Consider the following 20,487-nt stretch of genomic DNA (forward strand, 5'->3'; position numbering starts at 1 on the left):
GATGGCATTGTGATTTTTAAAACCACTGTGAGGCATTTTAATTTAGAGTTTTCAAAAGAAAGGTGTTACATTTAGTCAATGGCTACTTCTTGAGACGCAGGACTACCAAAAAATTTCCATTCAGTGCAGTGGTGCTAAGCAAAACTCCACGTACCGAATCTGGACGTGACGACGGAACTGAGAAAGCGGCCGTCGATGCCGGGAATGAAAAAGCAGGAGCACCAGCGGAAGTCAGAATAGTTGCAAGGTTTTCGTAGGGGCGAACACAGGACAAAAATAGTGGAAAATTCGTCGCGGTTCATCGATACAACCCCTTTCTTTACCTTATGGCTTCCAGTTCCAACATAGATATAGAAGGCGCAACCCAGCATCTTCGAGACATCTTGAAATTGGATCGACCCAATAATTCCGCCGGTGAGTTACGGGAGGACGGCGCAGGTGTAGCGGCTAGCTAGCTAGCTAGGCCTCAGCTGTGCAGTGTCACTTTTACTTCACAGTGACAACTGACTCTTTGTTAAGCGCTTATTTATTTCCTCAGTTAATACATTTTGCATTCGAATGGCGCTTTTGCTTGATATTAAATGATTGATGATTAAATTGGAGGAGAAAAAAAGTGAAGGGACGCTCGGTCCAATTGGCTGGCTAGCCCCGAACAGCTTACTAGTACAACACGCTAATCTTTAGTTCTGATGTTTGACTTGTTAATTACAACATAGTTAAGTGATTCACGGCGCTTATTAGAACTACACGATCTACTTGTACGTATATTTACATTTGTTGCAACGTTAACAGTTGATCTGTCTTTCTTCGTTCTTGTTTTTGTGTGGTCGCTAACTAGCCGCCTTGGTTGCTAGCATATTTGTTTAAATGGAATTCAAACAAATAGTTATTATACATGACGCAGCTTTGATAATTACCCGGTTCTGAAACTTTAACCTATGAGCTAGTTACCTTTGCTATCTGTGAAATGATTCGTCACATTTGGAATAATAAAAAAAATGATGACAATATTAATAAACATTTTCCATATTACCCCGGCTCGTAGTTCTGAGGACGTTTGTTTTTATTAACATCGGACTGTGGAAGGTTTTACTGAACTTAACTGCTCTATATTATGGCAGTGCATTAATACTGCTAGAACCTAAAATGTTTGTCCCTTGTTTTAACAAGAGGGCGCTGCAAGTGAGAGCCAGAGGACCTCTGTTAATGGAGAGTTAAACGGACTTCTGGGGGCTGACCTTATTGGTGCAGGGGTTCAAAGTCCACTGGTGGAACCCTCAGATCACAACTCAGATATGAGCACACCAGATACTCAAACGATGTAAGCATTGTCTTTACCTGATTTGATATTTCTCTTTTGTAAATTACTGTGTAAATATATGTATCCTTTAAAACAACACATCTGAGTTCTTATATACTTGATTTCTTTTTGGTAGAACATTTGACAGGCTAAATGTTTGAATTGTCAATAGGGTGTGTGTTGTGTTGAGTAAACAACTGTCAGGACAAGATGTAACTGGATACATAATTTTTAAAATTCCTTTACATGTATACCTCTATATTTAATCTCTAGTTCTTTATCTGGGGATGATTGCTCCACTTGCATTGCCATCACTGCTAACAATGTGGAAATTGTCGCCAGTCGAGACTCTAGTATAGATAGTAAAGCTCGTGGGAGCAATAAGGTATGATTTTAATTTTTTGCAAATCATTTCTGCAGTTCTGCAATACTGAGTGGATGCTGAGTGGATACCTGTTGTATGAACATAAAGGCTTTTTTATTACAGGTTAAAATACAGCCAGTAGCAAAATATGATTGGGAGCACAAGTATTACTACGGAAACTTAATAGCAGTGTCTAACGCATACTTGGCATATGCCATTAGAGGTAAGTGGACAAAATTTGCTAGTCTGAGTTTTTCAGTGTGTTGTGCACCCTTCAGCTTGACCATTGATTAGTATCACGTAAGACGTTGCAATATCCAAACTAGGACAATTTGTGACTGCATGGTTTGATGTAGCAGTGGATTTTTGTTCATTCAGACACTTTACAGGTCAAAATCTTTATTGCTGTACTTGTTGGTGATGGGCTATGGTTGGCTAATTAGATTATGTCGAGAATAAAAGGTCCTGAAATCACTGACTAGTATGCATAAAATAAATTCTTATTGCTGTAGAAATAATAAGTAGCTTACGTACTTCCACTGAGTTTTCTCCATGGAATTGTATTTCTCTATCAATATGTAAAAAGTTGTAAGCATTTAGTAGTTTTGAGTTGAGCTTCAGTTGTGTAGCACTTTATGCGGTACTCTTCACACTTGTTTGCTTTGTCCTCAAAAGTTTATGTTCTATGTTTATTTGCCTTTTTATTATTTATTTGGAATTCCACCATTCTTCAGGTTTTCCATCACAACAAGACATGGTAAAAAAGACCTGAATATTAGTGGTGATGTATGAAATCTGCATGGTCATGAACAGGAAATTGGATTCCTAGGACTATGACAGTCATGCAGTTTGCTGTGCTGTGATTTTGGAATTTGACTCCACCTACCTGTTCCCAGGTGCCAACAACCATGCCATGATCCGCGTGTTGCGGCTGGGCTCGTCGGAGCGCACGCTGCTGAAAGGCTTCACGGGGGCAGTCACGGACCTGGCCTTTGCCCACCTCGACTCTGCCCTGCTGGGCTGTGTCGACGAGGCCGGCAACATGTTCATCTGGCAGCTCACCAGCCACAACAGCAAAATACAGTATCTTCCTCTGTTGGGTCAGGTTACACGGTCTGGGATTTGGGCACATTGTTTAGCAGTTACACTCAGCCGTCAGGACTGTGCACAGCTGGAAAGCTTTAATCCATGGTGTTTTTGCATGTTCGGGGAAAACAGAAGTGTGAGAGTATGTTAGACATGGCATTTGGCCGCATTGTTGCCCCTTAACACCATCCCTCAGAGACGAAGTGATCGTGCACATCCGGAGGCCCGAGGACACGCCACTGAACTCAAACCGCAGGCTGATCTGGTGTCCCTTTATCCCTGAGGATAGTGATGACAGTCCAGAGGACCCGTGCCAGACCCTGGCCCTACTGCACGAGGACCGGGTAAACTGCATCCCCAATCAGGCTGTTCGCCCCCTCCTTTAATCATCTTTTGCCTCAGGACCGTTTTTGATACCTCTTGACTGTTTTTCCTTTTGTCGGACTTTCATGCACATAGGCTGAGGTTTGGGACCTTGACATCCTGCGCTCCAGTAACAGTACGTGGCCTGTGGACGCCACCGATCTTAGAGAGGGCTTCATCACCATTAACGGACACACAGCGGTAGGCAGTCATGCCTGACTTTGAGCTGCCCCATGCTGTAATTACAGTACACACCACTGACTTGCACTCAGCGTGGACTCTCTCTGCTTTTATACAGCGAATCAGTGAGGGTGCTCTGTCCCCTGATGGCACCGTCTTGGCCACTGCCAGTCATGATGGCTATGTCAAATTCTGGCAGATTTACATTGAAGGGCAAGACCAACCAAGGTATGCCTAGTAAATGCACTGCCTGTGTAAAGAGTCAAAGCAGATTACTTGCATTTGGAAAAAGCCCATTGGAAAACTCATATCACCTCTACGGTCTGACGTTTGTGAATAAATTTAAATCACTGATCTATAATTAAAGCACATTTACTTAAGTTCATTTCCATTTAGAAATTCCTCTCAGTCCAGTATTTTATATATATATATATATATAAAAAAACAGTTCTCTGTTTACTTGTCATTTAATTAGAGTGCTGAATGGTCAGTATGTGGTCAGGATCTCGATCTCTAGTCTCTGAAACTGACTCCATGTCCTGCAGATGTCTACACGAGTGGCAGCCCCATAACGGACGGCCTCTCTCCTGCCTGCTCTTCTGTGACAACCACAAGAAGCAAGACCCAGAGTGAGTGACCGTATGGTACTTTTCCACCAACATGGTGCCGGTGCCATAATCTTGAACCATTTTTTTGCTTTTCCACTACAAAAGAACTGGCAGAATTAGTGCTGTTTGGCCTCTTGCAGAACCAGAATCAAGGAACCTATCATACAAGCAGCCAAAGGGTGGCACCCTGTGTGGCCTTTTGGGGTTTAGTCGCCATTTTCTACACATTAACTATTTCACTGTGTTTTGATTCATACACTAATAAATGCAAGTTGCTGTTTAATGACTGTACACATTCATATCATAATTATTGACTATGCCAGTCCCTATGCACTGCTTAAGAGATGCTGAAAGAATTTATTCTTTATCATCAGATATGCTCTCAAAGCAAGAACTAAAATGTTATCCTTGTTGCTTTATGCCTTTCTGAGCTCTCAGTTTTAGGTGTGCTCTTCCCTGCTGATTGTTCAGTTGTGCTGTGTTCCAGCATGCCCTTCTGGAGGTTTCTGATCACGGGAGCAGACCAGAACCAGGAGCTGAAAATGTGGTGCACAGTTTCATGGACCTGCCTCCAGACCATCAGGTGAGTTTATTTTATACAAAGGTTTTATGTGTAGTTTCCAGTTTCAACTGTCTGACTGATATAGTTTGTCCAAATCTTTCCAGTATAGGTTTTTTTAAGTTTTTTTTTTTTTTTTTTTTTTTTTTTTTGACCAGTAAATTACTTATTTGTATTATGTATCTGAAGCTTTTCGAAAAACGTCCTCACTTGGAAACGGTGAGATTTTGCAGCACCATTGCAGGAGTTCACTGTCATGAAGCCGTAAGGATTCTTGGGCAATGCTGCTGCTGTATCTGGGTTCTGTGTGTGTTTTAGGTTTAGTCCGGACCCGTTAAACTCCCATGTCCTGCCTAGTCTGAAGGCCAGCCTGGACCTGTCTGCAGAGTGTCTCATCCTCACAGACGTGCAGAGAAAGGTCTGTGCTTTCTCCTCATCTGGTTTTCACGCCACTGCCTCAAATAGGCACTCACTAGCGCTGCATTTATTGGTGATATTATTGGATGTAGTCTATGAATGGCCAATGATAATAGCATGTGTGGCATGGTTGGAGCACAATTGTGGAGATTGTAGTGTTTTGGTTGGAAATGTGCTGCCTTGTTTATGGAAAATAAAATTGCCACAACACTGAAACCATGACCTGATGTGCCCTTGTAATAATAGCTTGCTTTCAAAGAGCTCAATTCTTTAAAAAAAAAAAAAAAAGGTTCCTGTGTTGAGAATGTTGGATTGATACCTACAACAGATATAATTTCCATGTTCCTGTGCTGTTAATACAAGTGGGGCAAATATTGTCTGAGAAACATTGTCCATATACCTCTATTATACAGAGACAGGATGCATTGTAAATTCAGAAAATATAAAACGTGCTGTGGAATTAGTGTAGCTGCCAACTTCCTTCAGAAACATGTTATATCAATATGGATTTTCTGCAGTTTACTTATATTTGATATGGATTAATATACAAAAGAAATTATGATAATGTTCTGATGCTAATATTTGCACATTTAAAAGTTTTTGTATGTTCGGAATGAAATTCAAGCTTCTTAAAGTAGTCAAGGCGAACTTGTATGGGTTGTGTATGTGCAATGTATAAATGTTGTATAATTAGTTCTAAATTTAGTGTTGAAATTGAACAAAAAAGTGAAAAACATAGATATTGTTACAAAGGCTAAAGATAGCAAAGGTATTCTTTGCCTTTTCCTGAGGTAACAGCAATGGTGTAGGTAATTAATTACCAGCACATGGTAAACTGTTTAATTAATGTAATATAAAATAAAATTTAAAAGTGCAGTTAACATTGAAAACATTAACATGTAGTTTCAAATGCAGATGCACTGGCGGTGGGATGACAATCCTTTATAAGAATATTTTATTAAGAAAATATTGGGAATGGAAATTTGGTGCTTGCTTGTTTCTATATAAATTTGTGGAATGCTGTTAGGAGCTGCTTAATGGGTGTCTGCTTTTTTTTATTTTAATTACTGTTTGTATGTATGAAGTGAAGAATGCAGCCGTTTCTGTATTTTTTAAAATTCAGTGCTGGAGCTCTTGGACATGGGTTAGCATTTCACCTGGTACAGTGGGTAGGGCGAGATGATGATGATAACAGCACCAAGTTCACAGGCTCCATTTTGTCGTACTGATAGAAATACGTACAAGAGCATCTGCCAAACAATGTAAATGTCATCTGATTGGGTATCGGCTTCATCTGGCACTTGAACAGTTCTCAGTGGGACCTGGGAGATGTGAGCAGAGCCTGTGTGAGTGATCTGATTGTGGGCACATGTTGCGATACAGGTGCTGTATGTGATGGAGCTCTTCCAGGACCAGGAGAAGGGTCGTGCCAGGTTCACAGCGGTCTCTGAGTTCCTGCTCACACACCCTGTGCTGAGCTTTGGTGTTCAGGATGTCAGTCATGCCCGCCTGCGCCACACTGAAGTCCTCCCCCCAGACGAGGAGAGCGAGAGTATGACGACAGGTTAGAGCTCGTTTTACATGTTGCTTTTATTGCTGTCTGAGTTCTCTTAAATGCTAATGTCAGTGGAACAGTTCACCGAGTGATATGAAACACTTTTGGATGAGTCCAAATGGCAGTGTTTTTGCTGTTCCTAGTGCATTATGGTGCAAAGGTTTGATTTCTTCTTCTTCTTCTTCTTCTTCTTCTTATTATTTGCTTTTCACAGAGGGAAGCCAAGGGCCCCTGGAGTCCAAATCAGGAATTCAAATTAAGCTTTACTGTGTGCACACAAAGTGAGTTTAACAGCCCCACACCCTTCCCCATTTAGCACAAAAGTCATGTTTATCCCCGAAGCCTCAAATTCTAAATAAATTTCTTCTTGGCTTGTGCATCTCAGGGTTTCTGCATGCATTTAGTGGATATGAATTCTAATCCTTGCATACAGAGTCAGGCAAGCTGCATGGCATTCTCGCGGCGATGTGTACAGTGTTGTCAGTGGGTGTGAGCAGCTGCGCTATAATACATTCTCCTGTCACAGGTCCCTCCAGGACGTCCAGATCTGGTTCCAGCCCAACCAGGATGCTGCTGCCTCTCTCTTCATGCCGGCTAGCTCCGCCTCCCAGGACGGGTTTGGTACGGCCCACGGCTTAATGCCCTTAATTACTTTTTTTCCCCGTGTCCCATCAACTAATCTCTCTTCTAATTCCTTAGTTTCCAGATTTTGTGCTTCGTGCACGTGTGCACGTGTGACTGTGCTGCCGCGTTCTTTGACGTCTGTGCTCTCCAGGTTTTGCGGACCCGCTGACGGATCTGAGTGTGGAGGCGCTGAACTCGGATAAGGAGTCGGGGGGCAGCGACTTGCAAAGCGACCTGTGCAAGATGCCCGTTCTCCCGGCACCCGCTGACTTCCTGAGCCCTGCTGGTGCCGCCATGCCCAAACTTATGACTCCGGATGCCTTCCTCACCCCCAGCGCTTCTGTAAGTTCCATGCTCACTAACCGTGGTCCAGAAATGTTCTTTTCTTTATATGAAAAACAATCTAACAGTCAAATTCCAAATTGCATTTAACGTTATATTTGTATGGTAATACCACGGTTGTTGTTAATAGTAAACAATAACATTTGATGATAGTTATATTAATAATAGCACTGTGCCACCTCAGGTGCCAGCGTCTCCTGGTAGCAGTGCCAGCAGCTTGACTATAGTGACAGCCGTGAGCAGTTCAGACAGCGGCGCAAGGTAGGGGCCAAGCCCTGTCATTAGCCATTAGGCTGGACTTCAGAAGCTTCTAGGACAAAATCAATTTATGGCATCGGTTCTTAATGAGGTACTCTCCCAGCACACCTCAACCAGGTAATCAAGCTCGCTGCAGTCCTCGATTACCTTGTTCAGGTGAATGAGGAGCTGGAATCAAACCCAACTGCACTGGGTGGGAACTGAAAGCATCACAAAATATGATACTGCAGTGCAGATTTAGCCAGTGCAGCCTGCCTGCTGTTTGTGATTTATTACATAGAAATCAGTTAGCTATATTGGTGCTTTTTGCTTGGAAGGTTCCCATTCATGAATAGTTCAAATTCTGTGTGTTCTGTGTTGTTACTTCAGGGCTGTGGAGGACCTCACCCAGAGCCCCAAGCTGGTGACGGACGGAGCCAGCAGCAGCCTGACCCTCAGCGCAAGCACCAACAGCCCGAGGTCCAGCTCCATCCTCATCCCAGGCCTGGGAGAAAACCTCCAGGTACTTATATAAATATAAATAATTGTGTGTGTGTGTGTATGTAATGATTTTGGTTTTGTTAACTGTACACGTCATTTTGTTTACCTTGCCTTCAAAGAGTTTTTCCACGCCATATGTTCTTAAACGGTTGAATTATATTCACACTTTTTTGGCTTCCATTGTTCATAAATATTTACATATGAAAACCCATAACGGTCCTTCTTTTGACTCTTGCATTGAGAGTTCTGCCTTTGAATCTAATGAGGGCACTGCACCCCAACCCCTTCTCTATTTGGCACCCTTTGTCCTCGCCCCATGCCACTCTGGCCTGGCCGCACACCAGGGCTTCTCTCCTCCGCTTGTGCGCTCTCCCTCCCTCCTGCGCGAGGCCTCTCTGCTGTGTGAGGCAGCCCCCTACACTCACGCGCCTCCCCTGCCCTACCCACTGCCCCCTATGCAGGTACTGCCCTCTCCGAACCCACCCCTCTCCCTGGACCTGCAGGCCATCGAGCCCATGCTGCTGCCCCAGGCGTCACCCACCCGGGCCCGCTCCCCGGACGTCATCTCCTCTGCCTCCACAGCCATCTCACAGGACATGCCTGAGATCGCTTCGGAGACTCTGCAGCGGGGCCTGGCCGGTGCGGCGACGGGCGAGCCGCGCGACCAGCTCCAGGGCCTCCACGCGGACAGCATGGCGTCGGCTGCCTCAGCCCTGCACCTGCTCTCGCCTCGCAACCGCAATGGCTCGGAGCATGTGCTCCTGCCACTGGAGCTCGGAGGGGCAGGCGCCAGCGACGCCGAGCAGAGGCTGGGAACCACGCCGTCGCTACTGGAGACGGCGCTATCGCAGGAGAACGCCGCCGTGGCTGCCACCTCCTGCTCCGACAGCAGCGCGAACCACAGCTGGCCCGCTGCGCCTGACATCACCCGCGAGACACGGAACAGCCTGCGCGATAATGGCCTGGGAGACTGGTGAGGCACAGGGACACACCTGGCCTGTGTTGTGAGCAGTGAAATGCTCACAACACAAATGTGAACTTTAATCTTTGCCGTTGTCCAAGTTTTTGCTAAAAACCATGAAATTGCTTGTGCATTTCCAGGCTTTCCTATGTAAAGCCAATTCCATCCATCTATCTAGCTGCCTATCTACCTAGCTAGGATTGACAAAGAGCTTTATAAATAAAGATTAGTGTTGGTAGTCGTAAATTTCTGAGGTTGTTGTATAGTGATGGGTGACCAAACCTGAAAGTTAGACATTAATATTATGTAGTATCAACTTTGGCAGTCGTTAAAATTGCATGACCCTTTTTGGGATGTGAATGTTGTCCAGCTCCAGAGAGGATCTGAAGGACAGGCACCTGTCTCCTCCCTACCACAGACGCACGTATCACCTGACCCAGAACGACAGCCAAGATGCCAGTGCTGAGCAGAGGTGGGTACCAGTCACACAGTAGCCTTAGCCCCAGGGACACAATCACATACTGCTTTTAGTGCGTATACAAAGTATGAATAATTGATCAGTTTCCGGTGTCTACATATACTTCCCATTTTAATACAACATGTACGACTTGGGTAAAGCTTGTGGTGGTGTTGTTGTTTACAATAAAACTGCTTATCATACAAACTTTTACATGTTTTATGCTGTATTTTAAGGCACTTTAAGGAGCTTGGATAGCTCAGTTTTCTGTTTTCAAATCAAAGTTTTGGCGTGTGACATGTGACTGATAGCTTTGACTGCCTCTGCTTTGGCAGGAACAGTATCTTCCAGGTTTTGGCAGAAAACTGATTCAAGCAACTTGCACGCTCCATTGAGCTATTTCTTGAGTCATAGGCCTTACTGTAATTAATCATGTGATATAATTAGTTCATTTTTCAGTTTTTAATCATTTTATAGATATAATTAACATTTAAATGTGTGATAAAGCCTAGTATATTACTTTATTATTTTTAGTAATATGTCTACAAGGGAGTATTTCACCCCAAGATTTCAACAAGCTAAAAGCCATCAAGCAGGATCTTTCAACCTAATCTGCTCCACCTTTAGCATACGATTACCACGCATAATGTCATGTTTCACTGTACTGTGAAAACACAAGAACCGTAACTTAATAGATTATCAACACCGCCCCTAGACTGTCGTTAGAAGTGTGTTCCAAGTTACAGTACATGCTCTGAAATTATTCTGTGGTAATTAACCATGCACTGCATATGAGAGAGTGAGATTAGGTTAAGAAAAACTGGAGTGTTCCTTTACTGAAGGACGTCTGCAGTGCTCTAATGGTGGCTGGCTGGCACACCTTTCTTCACCTCAGTGACCATGACGACGAGGTGGCCAGTCTGGCGTCGTCATCAGGGAACTGCGGTTCTCGGGCTTCTCACAGGCTCCCGGTGAAGGACTGGAAGACCTCGCCTCGTGGCTCCCCCAAACTCAAACGCAAAAGCAAGAAGGATGATGGGTGAGCCACCTGCCATGTTGCGAAGCTTTTATATCCAAACTGCTTTACTATGTCCCACCTCTCAGTGCATGTGTGTAGAATTATTTGAATTCTAAAACTTGAATTAGAAAAGGTATCCCAAGTATATTCACTTATGTCATGTTTCCCTGTTAGTGATTCCTCACAATCCAGACAGGCAGATCACCAGGTAAGATCACCATTCTGTGCCTTACTCAATATGTCCATGAGTAGAAATAAGAATAACATGATTGTCTCCATGTCTGCACAACTGTAATGTGTTCTGTGAACTCGTTTAAATGAGGTAACTGTTCTTGGATCAGTATTGTCCCTACTGAGCCTTTTGTGTGTGTGTGTGTGTGTGTGCGCGTGTGCCTGTTGGGGCCAGCTGAGTTCAGAAGTGCAAGAGGAGCTGCTGCTTCTTCTCAGGAGCCAGCAGAGGGAGCTGTCCGAACTGCGGCAGAGCCAACAGGAGCTCCTGCAGAGGGTCACGGGCCACATGGATGCTGTGCAGAGCTCCATCATGGCCCATGTCGAGCATGTCCTACTCACACAACAGGAGCAGGAAGGTATCCTTCCACTAAGCAGCTAGGCTGTAGGGTTTTGTTGCAGAGGACAGTAGAGATGGGGATAACTCAGACCTGCTCTGTGGGTGAGCCTTTGAGTGGTAACTGTAAGGGTCTCTGATTGATTGTCTAGTGCTTTCAGGTAGACTGTTAGAATAGTATGTATTATTTTTGCTGCTTTTGTTAAGGCAAAATGCGTTACATTTCACTCTTAAAAAAAAAAAGAAAAAAAAAAGGCTTATTATTTCTAATACATAGGTTCTGTCCTTCTTGCCTTTTAAATGTCTGAAGGCTATTGCAATTTAAAACCAGTCTGTTTACTGCCTTTATGGGCTTTTAAACCACGTTTGCTGCTGGACCCTTGACTGGCTGTGTGCGTCAGAGAGGCGGATGGAGCGTCTGTTGGCGGAGGGGCACACGCGCAGCCAGCAGCTCCAGGACCACCTGGCTCAGCAGCTGGCCCACACTCTGGGCACCATGCTCTCCAGCCGTCTGGACAAGGTGCTGCGCGAGGAGATGAAGAAAACCGTTCCGCAGAGTAAGAGCCGTCTGACGGCCGCCTTGCTGGTCAATCGGCCTTTTCTATGTGGTAGCTTGAAGGGATGCTTCAACCCAAAAACATTGTCAGCAAGCGGAAGCCGGTGGTGCTGTTTTGGCGTGAAGTCCTATTAATAACAAGGAACATCACCACCCATTCTTTTCATTCCCTTTCCTGAAGTGGTTTAGTACTGCATGGAGAAGCTTCTAATATGCGCAATGTCCAGGGCTGAAGTTGAGAGCCGCTGGTGTACTGGATTGGCCATGTGGAGGACCCACTTATATGGTGCGCTGATTGGTGGTTGTTCGCCGTGTTGCAGCCATTTCGAAGTGTATGGAACCTGTGACTGGGCAGATGAGCAGCACGATTGCAGCCAAGCTGACCGCAGTGGAGGGAACGCTAAAAGAGAACGTCACCAAAGTGGTCAAGTCTAAGGTGTGTAGTGTGCATGTGAATGTGTGCACATGCTTAAACATTTGAGTTTAAAGATTGGCTAGCACAAGTTCTGCAGGATCTGCAGTTTTAGTGCTGTGATACATGGCCTTCACAGAATTTCTCATCTTGGTCACAGGGCTATTTTCCAGAACACAGTTTAAGATTACTCTAGGAATAAATTGCACTTTTGATGGGGATTAACCATTGTTAATTGTAGTCTAGGTTTAGGCTCAGTCTAGAATGTGTGTCAAGGAAACTGGCTTGAAACGTCCTGTATACCTTGTGTACTGTGTATGTGTATGTGTATGTATAACAATATATTTAATGTATATGTTTATATGTCAACTAATAATGTATAAGAATTTAATGCATTAATAGTAACAATAGTACCAGGGCACATGGTTTGAAATGAGTTGGTGCACCCCACACTCATTTCATGTTGAAGAGCACCTGCTACACAGGAGGGTTTAATTCCTCCTGTGTCCCCATTTTCCTCCCTGTGCAGAACACTACGGATGCGATGGGACGCGCGGCAGCTGAAGCCATGCAGGGCCCTATCCAGGCGGCCTACAAAGACGCCTTCCAGAGCATCGTGCTCCCTGTGTTTGAGCGCGGCTGCCAGTCCATGTTCCAGCAGATCAATGACAGCTTTAAGCAGGGAACCCATGAGTGTAAGAATGACCAAACCACCACCTCTCAAAGCCCATCTGGAAGCCTGGTGCTGTGCTGCTTTTCTGTGTTTGTTTATCTCAGTCAAAAGATAAACCCAAGCAGTATATTGAGGGAATTAAACAGATGGTACATCGTGCTGTTGGCAAACCTCCTCTGTTTGAGACCTTTTGCAAGTAGTTAGGCAGCAGAATTTAAAAACTGCACATATTGTTGATGGCAGCAAGCTCAATGGAACTGTTTTTCTTTTTAAAAAAAAAATACATGTAATACATTTATTTTTACCATTTTGATGTACTAAAGTTCAGTACTGATTCCTCGCACTCACCCCAGATATCCAGCAGCTGGAGGCGCATGTCAAGAACAGGAAGCAGCGTGAGCAGGATGCACGGGACCCTGTGATTGCTCAGCTGCAGCAGATGATTGACACGCTGCAGACATCACAAGATCAGCTGGCCACTACTGTAGCAGCCAGCGTGCGCTCTGAGGTTCAGCACCAGCTCCACCTGATCGTGGGAAAGTAAGCCGCTCACCTCCCCCGCACACCCACCCACACGTCATCTATTTTTTAATTCAAAAATCAAAGCTTATTGAAACTCCAGTGAGTAGCACATGTGGGAGGTTGCCATAAGACATCCTTCATTATTTAAAAAAAATAATAATTTCCCTTTCTCATGGAAATATTCGCTGTGGATGTGTAGACTGATTGCTGCTTAAGGCAAAGCATAAACACTTGGTATGCAGAAGTGTGCTTAAGCCAGGGTTTAATTTCTGCCAATAAAGCTGGTTTGCTTTTCTCTCAGCACTTTGCTTAGTGTAATATTGTTTGGAGACATTTATTAATCTTCCCCTCCCGTTGTTTGTACTGCAGTTGCAAAAACAATTCATAATGGCAGTTTAGTACTAATCTGCTTGTGTGTTCTCAGCTTTAAGAAATTACCCCACCAGGCTTCTGAATACTAAAGCAATGCTTCCATTTGGAGCCACTGTGGAACGTAAACCGGTGTGCTATTGTTCTGCTCAAAATACTTAATTTGTGTTATCCTGCCCACTGCTCTCCTTTCATGAAGTATAAAAAAAGCTTTTCTTCCAGCTCTTTGGCTCTCATTAAGAAAGTAATGTACCAATTTAAACTTATACCCATCAGTTAACACTCTCCTTATGATTGTATTGCTGACTCTAAAGCTTTATGTAGCAGCTTGCTGTTTGTATTCGAAAGTTAAGGGGGAGCTGACTGACTTTCCTGGCCAAGAAGGCATTACACACTTATGAGTGCGACAAGCAGATGCTTACAGTGCTGTTGCTAGAAGCATCGAGCAAAAGCCAGCCTGGCCAGTGTGATTCACTTATTAGCACTGCATGATTAATCCGCTCCTTAACCGTTAGAGAGATTTGTGGCAAGTGATGCTTGCTGTGGCCTGTGCCTTCGAGTGCTGCTCTGATTGCTGACGGAAGGCTGACCCCCAGTGTGTGGTGCTTGCAGCCTACAGGACTCCATCCTGACCCAGGTGCAGCGCATTGTGAAGGGCGAGGTGAGCCTGGCCATGAAGGAGCAGCAGGCGGCCGTCACCTCCAGCATCATGCAGGCCATGCGTTCGGCGGCGGGCACACCCGTGCCCACTGCCCACCTCGACTTCCAGGCCCAGCAGGCCAGCATCCTGCAGCTGCTGCAGCAGGGCCATCTCAACGAGGCCTTCCAGCAGGTCAGACACGGGGGGGCAGCGAGCACAGAGGTGTTATGTTCAGGTCAGCTTTATAGGTATAATTGCATGGTCATGAAGTGCCTAACCACACACTAACTAAAGGAACTTTTTGTTTTGAGTTAAAACCATTTAACTTGCAGTCAACAGTCCATTCCTTGGTTTTCTTCACCTTATTTAAGGCCACACAGAAATTCAACTTTCTTTTCTTTTTTTTAAAGCCAGAAAAAGTGGTGGAGCTTTTTTGTCGCTGTTTGTTAACTGTTGTTCCTCCAGGCCTTGTCTGCGGCTGACCTGAACCTGGTGCTGTACGTGTGCGAGACCATCGACTCCCAGCAGGTGTTTGGACAGCACCCGTGTCCCCTGCACCAAGCCGTGCTGCTCTCACTCATTCAACAGCTCTCTACAAGCCTGGCCACACGCACAGACCTCAAGATCAGGTCGGTCTCCATGCTCTGCCAGGGCATTTCACCTGAAGTGCCCTGTGGCAAGCTCATGTATTCTTCAAGCACTTGGAGGAAGACAGCATGTCTTCCTCCAAGCATTGTCCTTATCTGAACCGAAGATGGTTTGAGTTCATAGGCACGACCACACAAAGCGAGTGCAAGCACCCACTGCCATGGAATGTAAATCAATTTAGTGGAGTTCATAAAGGGCCTCCCCATTCAGCCACACTGAGGCCAGGAGACGCGTCGAAATGCAGCCCCCCCCCCCCTCCATCTGCCTGCTTCCTCCGCAGACGACCTTGAGCGGCTAGCCGCTGTTCTGGACCTCGCTGGCGTGACAGGCACACTGTGCAGAGATGCAGTGAGTAGCACTGAGCTAGGCTTGTTAAAGCCCTCTCCAGCCCAACCAGGGCCTGCAAACGCGTGCTAAGGGACAGGGGCATCCCTCCCTCCAATCACTGCTTAATGTCTGGCCTGCCCACTGCCAAGTCCCTTTACTGTTTTGGAAGAGATGTGCAAGCCAAGAGCATCTCTGAACTCTTCTCACAGACACTGCTGTGTGAAGCCGCCCATATGCTCGGCCATTAGCACGTGCACTGCAGCTGTGGGCATGGACACATGGGTACTGTTTGGGATGGCACAGCAGTCTCACGGAACGTGGGAGGTGCCAGCTGGATTTGGTTCAACGTGCGTCGTTTGGTAGTTGTACTGTATCTGATGGGGACTGATAGAATTAAGACAACAAGAGGTTGCACTGGGTCAGATGCTCTGACTTTCTCTAATTATCTTAATTAGATCAACTGCTGTGTAGGAGGGCTTAAACTGAGCCACAGGGTTGAAATGTGAACAACGCATTTCCGTAACACGGGCGGCTAATGGCTCTTAAGACGGAAGATTAGTGTTCAGATAACCCTGGTAAGGGTTTACACACAAGGGCTCTGCAACTGTGAAATCGGAGCAGTCTGATTTGGGACCGCAAATCTTGGCCATCTGTAACAGGACATGACGCGTAACTCCGGGAATGTCAAGTGCTTGTGTGTGGTGTTTTTGTTTTTTTTAATCGTTGCTTTAAAGTTAATGAGTGCTTGTAAGGTAATTAAGGTGACCTCTATGTAGCATACTCTAGAAGAAGTGGAGGATTCAACCTTATATCAGACTGCAAAATTGTTTCACGTTAAAGGCAGATGGTGAATATTCCCCATTTGGACAGGTGCCTTTTCATTAGTCCTTTATCAGGTTTTTGTCAAGCTCTACGCCCATGAGGAGACGAAAAACCTCATGTGCGCGCGTGCGTGTGAATCGGAGTGTATCAAAGATCACCATTACTTTTGCGATCCAATATTAATTGCTAGAGTGCCGTCTCAGTGGAAAGGGCCTCTCTAAAGTAATGAGATTAGGCTTCAAAGCAGACTAATGATGATCTCAAATGCAGAGACTAAAAAAGCTTATGGAAGAAAAAAGGAATGTTACTTGAACTTTAATCTAGTAGTAGAAACATTTTCCTTGTATCAGTATTGAATCAGTATTGGATTTGCGCTTCTCAAGTTTAGTTTTGCTTTTACAGCACTTGCACAGACAACATGTAAGAAGTCGCATGTATGGCTCTTCAGTTTGTTTTTCCTTCTCTGCTCTGTTCTTGGGGCAAAATGTGTAGGTTTATCTGATAGCTGTTGCTTGTTAGAATATGCCTCTTTGTAATATAATTCAAAAATTATATTGCCAATAAAATTAATCGTTTATATCACCATATGTGGTGATATCAGAGATTTGGCAATGCTTATAACATTCATTTAATCATGAATGAAGTGCATCTGTTGCGTCTCCTGTTCTTTCTTAAGGGATATTTTCCTCTTGATAGTTCCCTATGTACCCAGAGAGAGGCTACTATGGGCTGTATCATCTGAAAAAGACCATATAAAATAATACCATGAATAACTAACCATTTCTTGGGATGTAAATCTCTTGGCTATTTCAGTGGCATGTGGACCGTTGCGATTCATAGCTGTGTGTGTGTGTGTGTGTGTGTGTGTGTGTGTGTGTGTGTGTGTAGCTATCTGGAGGACGCTGTGATGAGCCTGGATCACGGGGACCCAGTCACCAGGGACCACATGAGCGCCGTGCTGTCGCAGGTGCGACAGAAGCTGTTCCAGTTCTTGCAGCAGGACCCTCACGGCCCGCTGAGCAAGCGAGCCCGTCGCCTCATGATGATGCTGCAGGGTTTGGTCGGCCAATAGCACGCCTGTGCTACCGTGGCAGAGTCTTGCCACGTCCACGTGCCCCCCCACTGGTCCCCGACTGCCCCTCCTGCACTCCACCCACACTTTGCTCTCACATCCTTCAGCGGCGTGCGAGTTGTAGTCCACACCCAGGGACTGTAATTTGCTGTATGACGGCTCTGCGCTACATTTCTCTTCAAGCCGTCTGAGTCATAGTAGTTCGTTTTGTTTTTTCTTTCCTTCTTCAAATGATCACCCATGACACTTTCAATCCACCCTTTGTGTTTGTTTGATTTCCTTGTCTCATAATAAGGAAACATTCGTCTTGCTACATGCTGTGAAAGAGGATTTATTTTGTATGTACCCAGAGCATCTGTGTTAATTGTCCTCACAGTGCCACGAGACCTATGCCACTGATTTTGTGATTAGAAATTTGGTTGTAAGACTCATGTCAAGAGAAACTACCACATTTTCTTACAACCAGCTTTGAACTGCTGGGCTGTTAACTCCTCAATCAGCAGATGCATCAGAGAGCATCAAGTTATTCCACACAGGGTTCAGAAAATTCATATCACTCAAGCCCAATTCAGACTATTATGTTAAAGCATGCCTTTTGCCAATAAGGAATGCTCAGTTAAGGTTATGTTACACTGAGGAAGTTATTTGGCTGTTTGTGAACTTGCAGTGCTACTGTGTGGTCTCCAGTGGGCAGGCATTTATATGGCATTTATCTGCTTGGATATTATCTGGCTATATTCATATGCTGGTTCTATGCTCTTTTTGAAGGCTCTCTTTCCCTGCTGATTTTTAAATTTTTTTCCTCTTGAAGAGCAGTATCTTTGTCTCCTTTTCATCACACAGGTTTAGTTCTGTTCTCCATGCCCCTTTGGTTCGATTGGTGTTGGGCAAACCAGCTAAGACCAGAAATGATATATTCAGTGGTATTTAGCTCAGTTGACTGTATTTGTTTCATTATAAGAGACTGTAGTTGTAACTGCAAAGGGGGGCTCCTGCTTTGTCATGTCCTCACTAGAGTATGGACACCTTTACAGAAAGTGCCTTATCAGCTTGTTGTTTCAGACATTGGTAACTTGTTTCTGGAACCCCCACCAAATGGGACTTGGAGCTTTTTTTTTTGTGTGGGCTGAAGATCAAATCCCTTCCTATGTTTTCTTTTCTCACAATTAGGAAAGAATTGAGAATTTAAATGGGGGCAACCAGATGTGTTGAGGTATTTTTGTTGCGAGTTCTCTGAAAATGTGGTAAATTTTATTTAAACTTTTTTTTTTCTCAAGTTGTTCTCTCAAATATTTCATGTGAGTGGCATTTAAAAGAGCAGCCCTGGTTAAGACACTAGTGTTTTGGCATATTCATAACATTTGTTCAAACAGACTTTATAGGCCTTTTTATGGTTTGCATCTTCTAGCTTTCTTTTATTACAGAATTGCCGTTCACACCCATCAGTATGGTTCCTTGTCCAAGTAATAAAAATACATTTATTATTTGCAAATAGTAAAGCTTGCTTCACTCCTGTTCTTTAACTGAGATATTTAAGCAGTTATTGATATGGCAATCTTGAATGGCTACTAAGGACACGCTAAGTGGAGAATGCCTCCACGCTAATGTGAAGAGGTACGTTTGTTCAGATTAAGATGCCTCTTTGCCCTGAGGTTCTCAGCCCCATCGTGTTGGCCAACAGAAACTGGTGCACTGTAATCCCTATATTTATAAACATGTTTCCTTCTTCAATTCAGTTGTATTATGATTGTGTAGGCCTCTGACTCTCATTTCTTAACTAGATGGGCTGTGATCAACCAGATTGACTCATGTATGTGTCGCCTGCTGAAAACTTTTTTTTTGTTTTTGTTTTGTTTTGTTTTTTGTGAGCTACAACCAAGACTAACCTTTTCCTTGTACCACAGTTTTAGGCAGGTAATTAGTGTAAAATAAAAATCCAATGGTTCTGATGCTCTTGAATATTGTTTTAGTAATGTTTGATACTGATCAGGGTTAAGCATCAAAATCATATAGACATAAATGTCGGAGACGTGCAGGTGTTCTCTATTTAGAACAACTTGTTTTTCCAAGTTTGTGTTGAAAAGCTAGGTCTTGTTTTGTGTATGACTCAAGGATCGTTTGTACTTTTTTTTTTTTCCATCGTGTTTTGAATTTTGTTCCTTATGCTTGGATTATTATGTTGTATATTTTACACTTATTTCTTTTACCCTAGACGTTTTGGAATAAAAAAAAAAAAAGTTAATTGTTCGTTTCAAAGTTTGGTCACTCATTTTGCATTTAAGTGTTTGTGTCTTCCAAATTGCACATAGGCTAAGGGAGGAATAGCAAAAAAAACCAAAAAAAAAAACATTTACTGCATCTTTATCTGCTATGATTTTGTTCTGATTGGTGGACACGGGTGGTTGATGACCATGTTGCATGTCTCATCCTCCTGCAGCATCCTCTTATTGAGTTCATGAAGATGCCTCAGTTCTCCAAAAAGTTGGCGTTCTGGGAAACGCAGTATTATTTAAGGAGTTAAAATTGTGATTGTTGCATCCTTGCCTGGTGACCTGCCTCTCGAATCATGGATTGCTCAGTTATTGGAGAGGTCTTTGGTATTCATTCAAAGCAGTGTTTCTTCTAGAAAGTGAAACTGGCAAGACTAAAGATGTGGCTAACATCAGGCACTTGCCTTTAAAGATACTTTGCTGCAGTAAAGTGAAAATTGCTGTCTGATGTTAGTACTATCCTCTTGAGTGAAGTCATGATTGAAGTCATAGATGAACTAGCTGAACATTGTAAAACGAGTTTTGTAATAGACTTAGTGTGCACATACCTTGACAGAGACGTGGTTAGGGTTAGTTGTTCCTTCCTTTTGAAAGCTCTGGATGTAAACACTCAGGGGTTAAAATTCAATAAAAATAAAAATAAACAAAACACTCGTCTACACTATTGGAAGCCATCGAAGCCTTTAGTTGGGCTTATATAAGGTATAGTAAGGTATTTAATATTTATAGATCAGACGAAAAGTGTCCGGTCTCAGCATGCTCCGGTCCTTGCTGTAACAGCACCAACAGCATACATTTACATTAAAATGTATTTCCTTTCCACACTGAACGTTGTATAAGGTTTCGTAAAGTTTATTCATACTTATATTTTTAGCTCTGCCTTTAAAAAGTATTTTTACTTGCAGGCAATGGAAGTTAAATAATGTACTAACGTATATAGCTTCAGAAGACCGGCCTATAAATTATACACACCGGATTAATATCCTCACGAATTATGCATCGTGTCTGCTGCTATACTATATTTACTATATTGTCCCAT

General features: G+C 43.9%; 1 protein-coding gene across 2 annotated transcripts; it reads left to right on the forward strand.

Moving 5' to 3' along the window:
- Positions 1-206: 206 nt before the first annotated feature.
- Positions 207-19,420, forward strand: edc4 (enhancer of mRNA decapping 4). 2 transcript variants are annotated; one of them, XM_027003956.3, is made up of 29 exons: positions 207-414; positions 1,171-1,321; positions 1,574-1,685; positions 1,788-1,887; positions 2,561-2,747; positions 2,947-3,094; positions 3,210-3,314; positions 3,412-3,521; positions 3,839-3,922; positions 4,389-4,484; positions 4,779-4,878; positions 6,261-6,441; positions 6,647-6,713; positions 6,959-7,053; positions 7,208-7,398; positions 7,583-7,659; positions 8,026-8,158; positions 8,598-9,109; positions 9,468-9,569; positions 10,450-10,593; positions 10,747-10,780; positions 10,979-11,159; positions 11,539-11,694; positions 12,014-12,129; positions 12,635-12,800; positions 13,132-13,318; positions 14,282-14,501; positions 14,775-14,938; positions 16,995-19,420. In XM_027003956.3, exons 1-29 carry the CDS (start codon positions 327-329, stop codon positions 17,176-17,178), a joined length of 4,191 nt encoding a protein of 1,396 aa, XP_026859757.2. In that variant the 5' UTR covers positions 207-326; the 3' UTR covers positions 17,179-19,420. The 2 variants fall into 2 exon arrangements, with proteins under 2 accessions (XP_026859757.2, XP_026859756.2); XM_027003955.3 differs by having other exon boundaries at positions 208-414; positions 8,481-9,109.
- Positions 19,421-20,487: the final 1,067 nt, after the last annotated feature.

This window comes from Electrophorus electricus, chromosome 6 (genome assembly GCF_041902795.1).
Source record: "Electrophorus electricus isolate QZ-2024a chromosome 6, ASM4190279v1, whole genome shotgun sequence".
NCBI lineage: Eukaryota > Metazoa > Chordata > Actinopteri > Gymnotiformes > Gymnotidae > Electrophorus > Electrophorus electricus.

Coding starts and splice junctions, on each gene's coding strand:
- edc4 (XM_027003955.3), top strand. CDS start 327: ATGGCTTCCAGTTCCAACATAGATATAGAAGGCGCAACCCAGCATCTT. Junction 8,159..8,480: donor GCCTGGGAGAAAACCTCCAG/GTACTTATATAA, acceptor GCCGCACACCAG/GGCTTCTCTCCTCCGCTTGT. Junction 14,939..16,994: donor CGCACAGACCTCAAGATCAG/GTCGGTCTCCAT, acceptor GTGTGTGTGTAG/CTATCTGGAGGACGCTGTGA.